General features: G+C 30.2%; 1 protein-coding gene across 1 annotated transcript; it reads left to right on the top strand.

The window, feature by feature from the left end:
* The first annotated feature begins 5,940 nt into the window (after positions 1-5,940).
* Positions 5,941-8,407, top strand: LOC107897782 (uncharacterized). Its single transcript, XM_041078126.1, has 3 exons — positions 5,941-6,075; positions 6,166-6,203; positions 7,789-8,407. Exon 3 carries the CDS (start codon positions 7,843-7,845, stop codon positions 8,281-8,283), a length of 441 nt encoding a protein of 146 aa, XP_040934060.1. The 5' UTR covers positions 5,941-6,075; positions 6,166-6,203; positions 7,789-7,842; the 3' UTR covers positions 8,284-8,407.
* Positions 8,408-9,993: the final 1,586 nt, after the last annotated feature.

The following is a 9,993-nucleotide window of genomic DNA, read 5'->3' as shown; positions in this document are numbered from 1 at the left end:
TATGAGAAAAGAACCAACGTTATTGGAAGGTGACCCATTTTCTATATGACAAACAATTGAAATAAGAGATGGACTTTGCAAGACCCCAACCCGTTATTTATGGAAGAAACAAGAATCATAGGTATAAGAAGTAAAGTTGAACGCCATAACACAAAGCCTTGATAAGTTCAATATGAGTGTTCTTAAGAACTCAAGAGAAATCTCTCAAAATGTATATAGATTAAACAACCTTCAAATTACAAAATGAACTTCTATTTATAGACTACTTTAGGTATATGAATGACCAAACTGACAATTAAACTTTTATTCTAGAATGTGTTATTCGTGTATGTATTTTACAAGTACATTAAACTTACGAATAGTCACATAAACCCTCCAACCATTCATGTATGCTTTGATGTGTAAGGTGTAACAGCCCGATTCTGGGCCTAGTCGGAATAGTGGTTTCGGGACCACAAATCCGACGAGGGAAAATATGGTTATTATTATATTTCTATGATCTACAATTTCACGGAAAGTTTTCGTAAAAATTTCGTTCGAAAATTTCGACGTTTGGGCACTCAATTTAGTCAAAAGGACTAAATTGTAAATAGTGCAAAAGTTGAGTTCTATATGTAGAAGTATCTAATTGATATGAAATTTTAAATTGGAGGTCTTTATGTGGTAATTAGACCATTAGTTAGTTGATGGACAAAAATAGACATAAGAAATGAGAGAAATAGATTTTTTTTAAGTGGGGGCATATTAGTCATTTGGTAATAAAAAAATAAAATGGGAAAAAGATGACAAAAATCATCATCTTCCTCATTAGTTGCTGCCGAAATTTGAAGGAAGCCATAGCTAAGGTTTCTTTGCTTTCTCAAGCTCATAGTAAGTGCATCCTAGCCTCGTTTTTAATGTTCTTCGCATTTTTGGAATCCTCGTAACTCGGTTTAGCTTATTCTAGCAATAATTCGTGTTAGGGCTCATATTTGGAAAAATACCCATAGGTGAAATGTGTTTATTTTGCTGTTTTATGGTGGAATATGAAGCTATAAATTATGTTAAACAACTTTTGCTAAGCAATTTTAAGCGAAAACGGGTAAATAGACATAATCGGTAAAAATAATTAATATTCAAAAGTATGTGTTGGAGTGGGAATTTGATGTTTCCATAGAAGGGAAAAATGTTCAGCATGTTATAAAACTTAAGAATAAGTGATGAAGTTTAATTTCCGAGCTTGGGGACAAAAGTGTAATTACGCAAAAGTTTGGGGGCAAAATTGTAATTTTTCAAAAAGTTGGGTGGTGGATTATTTTAATGAGTGTGAACATTAAATGAGTTAAATTTGCTATTATAGATCAAGAAAGACGTGAAGAGTATATCAAACGGGGAAAAGAAAAGATAGGGGAGTAAAGTGCAAAATTACGATATTTTGCACCGAGGTAAGTAAACACGTGACTTAATGTATTATTTTGATATTATTTGATATATGTTGAGATTTATTTGGAATTAAAATAAATGTTTGGCCATATCCTAAAAATGTTGTTAAATCGGGAAAGGTGGTAAAGGGTTGCAATATATGGTTTATGGGTTGAACACTCGGAATAAGCCGGAGTATGTTGTATATAAAGGGGTTGCTGTGTGCTGATTCCCCGATTCATTGGTGGTGCTATGTGCGTGATCCACCATATCTTTGAAATGTGAAAAGGGGGTTGCTATGTGCTGATTCCCCCGAGGGGTTGCTAAGTGCTGATTCCCCGGTTCATTGGTGGTGCTAAGTGCGATATCCACCATATCTTTGAAATGTGAAAGGGGGTTGCTATGTGCTGATTCCCCCGAGGGGTTGCTAAGTGCTGATTCCCCGATTCAGCGGTGGTGCTAAGTGCGAGATCCACCAATAACGGTTAACATTCCAAGTGTTCAACAAAAAAGTGTGGAAGATGAATATTTCCATATGGTGGAAAATTTTATGGGGTAAATATTGAGTTGAATACTAAATCGACCCATGTATGAGATGGGAGAAAATATCAAAAACGCAAAAGGAACGATTTAATTATAAACTGTGTTGAACAACAGCAGTTGGGTAACTTTGAAAAATCACCATAAATGGTGGAAAATGAATGGGAAGCTGAATAATATATGAAATTGAAGCTGAATGTGTCTATTTTCATATGAAAGAAATAGAATAAGCAAAAGAGTTGTATTTTTGGAGATATCTGAATTTTACTGAAACAGGGCTGGATTGATTTCGAGATCCCCTGTTCTAATTTTGGAAAATTACCAAAAATTGTAAAAAAATAATTATGGCATGAAATTTATATCCCTGGAATCCTTATTGAGTCTATTTTTATTATAAATAAGAAAAACCATTTTTCAAATTTTGTACAGAGAGTTAAGTAAATTTTAGTGAGGAAGGGTCAGAACCGTTGGGCAGTGAAACAGGGGAAGGTTTAATGAATAAACTGTACTAATTGGCTGGGTTAAAAATTCTGAAATTTTTATGGTGAAATGGTATATGAGTCTAGTTTCAGGGAAAATTTACGAAACTCAATTTGGAGCCCTGTAGCTCCAGATAAAAATAAATTAGCGACTATGACGCAGAAAAACAGCTTGCTGGAAATTGCCTAAACAATAAAGTTATTCATGAATAAGTTTATATTTTGGTGTAGTTATGGGAGTAATTACTTATTTATCATGTGTTTACTTACTAAGCTATATGCTTACTCGATTTTATTTTTCTCTTGGTTATAGTGACTTCCAACAACTCGGAAATTGGAACGAAGTCAGACAATCATCTACACTATCCTTCACATTTGGGGTATTTTACTACTAGTGTTCCGAAATTTTATGGCATGTATAGACACTTTATGTAATGTGGGATCATCATGTAAATATATGTTATGGTTCCCTTTTAAATGTAGTGTTTATTAATAGTTAAACTATATGTGTGTTTATACAAATGAAATTGGTTGGTATATTGGAATGTGTTCTAAATTTGCAGGAGGTTTAAGCAAAAATAAGTAGGAATGCTGTCGAAAATTTTTAAAAATTTAGTAATACCTCATACTCTGTTCCGGTAAGGAATACGGGTAAGGGGTGTTACATAAGGAATACTTCAAAGGTCCTTTTCAACCCCCTTTTTGGACAGTGGAAATGAATGTACATGGGGTTAGCCGAATGGTCACTTGTGCACATAAATATGATGTATCTAGAATCCCTCTAAAAGTCATGTTCAGCTTTCTTCTTGGACGGTGGCAATTGAATGGCCTTGGTTGTGGTCACTGTTACATGCATGGATGTGAATCTTCTAGAATCCCCTCATTTAATCCATCCATTGTATGCTTGAATTCTTAAGTCTTAAGTTGCTTAATCCTTGAATTATGGTCGAAATATGAAAGAACTTCATGGCAAATGTATGGTCAACAAGGTACCTTCAAAGCACTATAAATAGTACCTCATTTCAGTTCATCAAATGCATAAACTAAAATATTGCAACGAAAATATTAGAACAAAACAAACAAACAAACAAACTAGAAAAGCAACAACTTCTTTATTTAAAAATACGAATTTGAAATAAAGACTTATTGAGCAACGAATAAAATGCTGCAAGGCTGATGCTCCATGTTAAGTCCAAAATGCAATGTGGATTGTTCCAACTCAGCCCGAATGGCTTATATGAGAACATTGAGCACCTTCTTTAGTTTTATAGCCCTTGCCCTCGTGGTTGGCCCCATAAATACTTGCAACGCATCTCCGAACTCATAGTTAGTACCTTGTGATGCAAGAAATGGAACTTTCACATTTGGTCCTAAAGTCGTACCCATGCTCACATCAGGTATCATAGTTCGACCTTATAGAGAAATCTCCTTTATTAAAACCGCAATTATCGTGTCATATAAGGTTGCTAGGTAGATATACACAATGTCGCCAACAGCGGTGATGGACTAAGGTATTGCTTTAGTTACTCGGGCGATTGTTGGCATTGCCATGTTAACAAGTTAACGGTCAATGATGGTCAAAGGGTCTTTTTAATGAAATTCATCAATTCGACGACTCAATTAAATGCAAAAAGTTACGAAGGACTTAATTAATTTTTTGAAATACTTGGAGAGCTATTTAAACCGTTGTTCCTTGATTTTTTACATATTAAATTTATCAAATAGTTTCGTTTTCTTTTTGTTTTGGTCAAATAACTGAGTTGTTTCGTTTGATTGATTGATACATGTATATGGGAAGCTATTATCACAACTTTTATTAAATAATCTTCTTTTGAAATTATTGGTGAACAAATAATGGAATATTTGCCTCACAATTATGATGGGTAATGTACTCCACCACTTATCAACTTTCACTAAAATTATAAACATTGTTGAATCTTGTCAAACGATGGACTCAACAAAACAAAAGAATTTGATACTACCCATTTTCACCAATTTTTGTTTTAAAAAAAAAACCCTCTTAAATAACTATAATTTTGTGTCAAATTATCTTTTTTTTATCATAATATTCCAAATTTTTATACAATTCTTAATTTCTTAAATAAAAATTTAATACTTAATTTTAATTTATATTATTTAAATTATTACAATAATAACGATACCAACTATAATTTTCAAATTATACTTATGGAAATATATAAATATGTTGACTAATAAATTATAGATCTGATATATATAGCCATGTTAAATATAATAAATAAGTTTTCCTTTTCCTTTAGTTTTAATCTATACTTATATATTAAAGTATGCTTAAAATGATTTTCCTCAAGCTGACAAATAGCTCACACCTATCATTTTTTTTATATATTTTATAAAAGTGATCAATTTTCAGTTTTGGTCCTCTTAATATGTTTAAATCTGAGATTTAATCCTTATAATTTGGTCTCTATATGTTTATAATATTATTTATTAGTTTAATAATCTTATAATGTAATCAATTAGTTCAAATAGTTAATTTCGTTAACTTTTCAATTAAATTATTACGTGGTTATATATAATTTGGAAGTAGATTTATAAATTCAAAAAATAGATAGATTAAATTTTTGAAAATAAAAGTAGGACTAAATTTCAAATATACAAAGTGTAGACACGTAGAGTCATTGTTGTTTGAACTGGTCGGGATATTGGTTTGAAGAGAGGTATTAGACTAGCTGACCCGCAAACTAGTATGAACCGGTTAAACCAAGTTAAAAAATAGACTGGATTGGTTTTTTTAAATATTTTTTCTTTTTTAATGATTTATTTTGAATCATACAAACCAATGTCCTAACCAGTTCAACCACTTGTCAGATTCTAAAAATCTTGCTTAGTATATTATAATTTTTAAAATTTTACTCTATAATTTGATATAAACAAATAATCAACCTAACGTGAAGCACAAATAAACCATACTAATAATCTTTAAAGAAAATAAAAATCAATCCTTCCAATCGGTATATTTAGCTCTTATTCTTTTTTGAGCTAAAATAAGAATTAAATTTGATTTTCAACCTTTTAAAAATAATCAAACTTGATCATCAGCCTTTTGAAAAAGAGACAACTTGATATTTTTAATGGAAAAACGAACTAAAATGTTAAAATTTTAAGCCTAACAATCCACATATCAATCCACTTGTACTTCGTGTTATTTTTAAAAAAAATATGAATTTTTATTTTTTTCTTTTATAATTTCAATTAATTTATTGGCATGGTATATGAGACACGTAATATCATATCAACATAAAATGCATATGGATTGACACGTAGGTTATCATATCAACATCGTTAAAAATTACGTGCATAAATTCATTCAAATTCACATCTTCTAAATTATTATAACAACAATAATATTAGCTCCCTCAATATATTATATTATCATTAAATATATAAAAATTTATCAAATTACCTATAATTATTTGTTCAAAACTTAGGGTCTGTTTGTTTGCTTGTATTTGATTTTTCGGAAAATGTTTTCCTCATTTTACGCTATTTGGAAGCCTGAAAATAATTTACATTTGGAAAATATTTTTCAAAACATGGGTAAAATTAATACTGTTTTACGGAAAATGTCTTACAGATTATTTTTCCGTAAGACATTTTCCATCTCTTCATCCAGGTAAAATCTTCTCCCTTCCTTCCGTTCTTCATTTCTTTCTCTCTTTCTCTATTTTTGCAAATCACATTCTTCTTTTTCTCTCTTTCTCAGGCAAGGCAAATCTGCAAAGGCAAATCTCTCTTTCTAAGGTACAATATTGTTCTTTTTTTTTCTGGGTTTGGGTAAAATTTCGTGAAATACATGTTTCTCTGTGAGCAGTAGAGAAAGGTTTTTTTTTTTTACAGTATCAGCCTCTCCATCGTTGTAAATGTCTTCAACTTCTTCATGGATTCCTCTTAATAATTTTTGTGTTTTTGTGTTTTAAGTGTTTACTTTTTCTCTTTTCATATTTTCTTTGTGCTTGTTGCATGGAAGAAGAAATGGTTTGGGTTGTTTGCGTTTCAGATTTTGGTTCAGTAATGTATCACAAATCATTTTGCAGCATAATGTTAGGTTTTTAAACCTCCAAGATAAATTTATGACACATTTCATTTTTCCTTTGTGTTTGATCCATGCTTTGTAATCTCGTTAAAACCCATGTTGCTGTACCTTAGGTTGGTTCTTGTTTACAGATTTCATTCTTTTTTTTTGTACAAAAATTATCCTGTCCATAGGGAATGCAGATTTTGGTAATCAGTAAGCAAAAGAAAAGTTTGTGCATCTTTGATCCATTGGGTTTTTAGGATGATTGTAAAGAGAAATAGAAAGATTCACTGCCCTGTTTTTAGCATTCAATTGTATTTTTCTCTGAAGCAATGTCAATGGTTGTCTTGTTGCATATACAATTAATTTTACCTTTCTACATGTTCTCAACTTTCTTTCACTACGATTCACAGATTAGATGCTCTTGTCTTTTGCATGTATAAACAAATAATTTTGGTATACCATATAATTTTGGTTTATATATATATATCATAACAACATGTTAATAGGAAACATAAAAAACTTTCAAAGACATTCACCTTTATGTTGAGTGCTGCGATGTGTGTTTTGGAGCCCATTTCATTCCAAGATTTATTCATTGCTGCATGTTTTCTTATAACATCATTCAGGCAAAACGTGGATGAGAAGGTTGTTGTATAATTCTTATTTATGGTTGGTACTGCAGATTTTAGTTTATCAAGGGACAGATTAGGCATTTTTTGTGACAAGTTGCTTGCAGATCCTTCCCGTTTATTTGTAGGATAGTATCAAGTTAACAAATGCCTCTTGATGGATGCAGTTCAATGAAATGAAAATTTGTAGGACAAAGCTTGTATTGCTTTAATGTTATATTCTTATTTATATGTTTTTGAAATGTTTATTACCTGGTATTGGTATTTTCTGGCTTGTATGCATAGGATGATAAATATCCACTGCTGGGAGAAATATAAGCTTTGGTTATATCTGATAAAGTAAATCATATTTTTTAAAGATGTTTTTGTTAATTCATATTGTGCAATCATGCTATGATATCCAGTTAGGCCTAAGCCAGATTTGTTTACCACGTTGCTGGGGAAGCTTTAGATTTTTGCTTGCTAGGTTTGGTTTTGTCATCGACTTTCTCCAATGCTGATTTTTAGCTGGTTAAAATAGCCATAAAAATCCCTGTACTTTTCATAAATTTGAAAATTAATCTTTGTGCTTTTATTTCTAACAATTTAGTATCTCTACTTTTTAGATTTCAAAATTCAAGTCCAATCATATTTCAATTGTTTTATACTTGTTATTCTAATTGAGTATAATATCCAACAGGAACACAAGAAGTATGAACCATTTTTGAATAAAAGCATTGATCATTATGATGAAATGGCTTTGGTTGTTGGTAAAGATATAGCAACAGGGAGTTTTGCCAGAACATTTACTGACATAGATTTGGATGATGGTAACCAAGATTCAGTGCCTCTAGACTGCTACAATGAAGAGGATGAAGAGGTAAGAACAAATGTATCTTTATCTGACACATCCAAACGTAAAAGAAAAAATGTTCAAGAAAGTGTCGTTGATGAACAAGTTAAATTTATGGGTGAACAACTTGGCAAAATTGCTAATGCTTTGGAACAATTTACTGCGGATAAGACACCACAGCTTTACGAACAAGTGATGTCGATGGAGGAAGAAGGATTTCATGATGACTTCTTGTGTTCTATGTTTGATTATCTAGTGAGTCATGAATCCGAGGCCAAAGCTTTTTTAGTTAAAAATAAAAAGCATAAAAAAATTTGGCTTCAAAAATTTTCCCAAGGTTAAAGATATTGATACTTTTATGTGGTGTAATATTTAGTTATGCACTTGGACAATGTTGTTATTATGTGGTGTACTACTAATTATGCATTTGGATAATATTATTAATTTTTAGTATTAATTGTGGTTTGGAAGCTAATTTATAATTATTCAATCCTTATTTTTTATTTTTTTAACACAATTACAAATAATTTATTTGACTTTGATTGTTTTCAATTTATGAATGTTAATATTGTAGCTTAATAATTGAGTATTATTATATATTTAATTTAATTTATTTATTTATAAATAAATCATTGTAATATATATAAAAACAATTTAAAATATAAAAATTTTCAAAAGTGGCTGTAAAATCTGAAGTTTATTACCAAACTGCCTTGCAAGTGTGAGCATGACAAGTCAAGTTTAAGGTAGAAAGGCTTCATAAATGTTCCAAATTCTTTGAAAGCGACATCAACCAAAATGAATTGATATAAATTATATTTAAATTAATTTATTTTTATAAAATAATAAATATTATTACGAAAGTGATTCTATTTTTTCTATCAAATTTATAAAATTCATTACTACCATTTTAACTAAAATATTATTTATATTTTACATGGCTCTTTTATAAATACATACGAAAAATTACTCGTAATTTATCCGGATTAATATATAAAATTTATTTGTTAGAATTATTACCAAATTTTTGTTTCAAAATATTCATAAATGGCATGTCATGATGATGTAATTTGAGAGTGATATGAAAGAATCAAAGCATAGTATTCTACTAAGTATTTTGCTTTAACCAATATGCTAGACACTCACTATTAATGGTTAGATTTTTTAGAAAAATGTCAACTTGATATTTATTACAAGATAAGTAATGTATTAATGAATTAAATAATATTATGAATATCAAATCCACACTAGTCAAAATAGGTGTGCAAATTATCAACCCTTTAAATTTTAGACTTTTCCATTAAAGTTAAAATGATAAAATTTGTTATCTTGTTTCTTTGTCTATTTGGACTACCCATTAAAGGATTAATTAATTATTTGCTTTTTTCCCATCTCCATAACTTATTTAAAAAATTTAATATTATATGAGTTAAACTAAAGTATTAAAAATTATTCATGGGAGTTAGGTGAGATGGTAAGGGTCTCTCTTACTTTAATTTGTGGTTGAGAGTTCAATTCTCGTCTTAGATATGAAATAGTTTTAAAACTCGTGACTAGCGTCTACCCTTTTAACGGGCATACTAAACTCAAAGGGTTAGTCATTAGGCTCTACTTAACCCATAAGTAGAAGGATATTGCATTTCAACTTATTCGAATCTACGTCATTCTGAATTGACAACAATAATATAAAAATTAAATCAAGTGCATTTATCACCAAATTAAAAAAAAAAAAACTCCTATGATACCAACTTATTTAATTGTTTTTATAACTATTCATTTAATTGAGGCCCACCAAGAATCCCACTAAACAAAAATGTAAATTGATATATCTTTTGATAGATTATTTTATGGTGTGTGACACCTACTAATGTTTCTTGTCATCAACGTGTCACTTTCTTATGGGTCAAAAATTTAAAACCTCATGATATCGCGAATATTTAGTGTACCTGACCGTATAGTATCATTTCAGTGGATAAAATCCCGTGGGTCCACAGATGAGCCTTCATCACAAGATGCCAAGGAATCAAGTGGCTCAGATCGTTCTTCCCCTAA

This window comes from Gossypium hirsutum, chromosome A10 (assembly GCF_007990345.1).
Source record: "Gossypium hirsutum isolate 1008001.06 chromosome A10, Gossypium_hirsutum_v2.1, whole genome shotgun sequence".
NCBI lineage: Eukaryota > Viridiplantae > Streptophyta > Magnoliopsida > Malvales > Malvaceae > Gossypium > Gossypium hirsutum.
The sequence above is the reverse complement of the archived record's forward strand: the minus strand, read 5'-3'. Positions and strand labels throughout refer to the sequence as shown.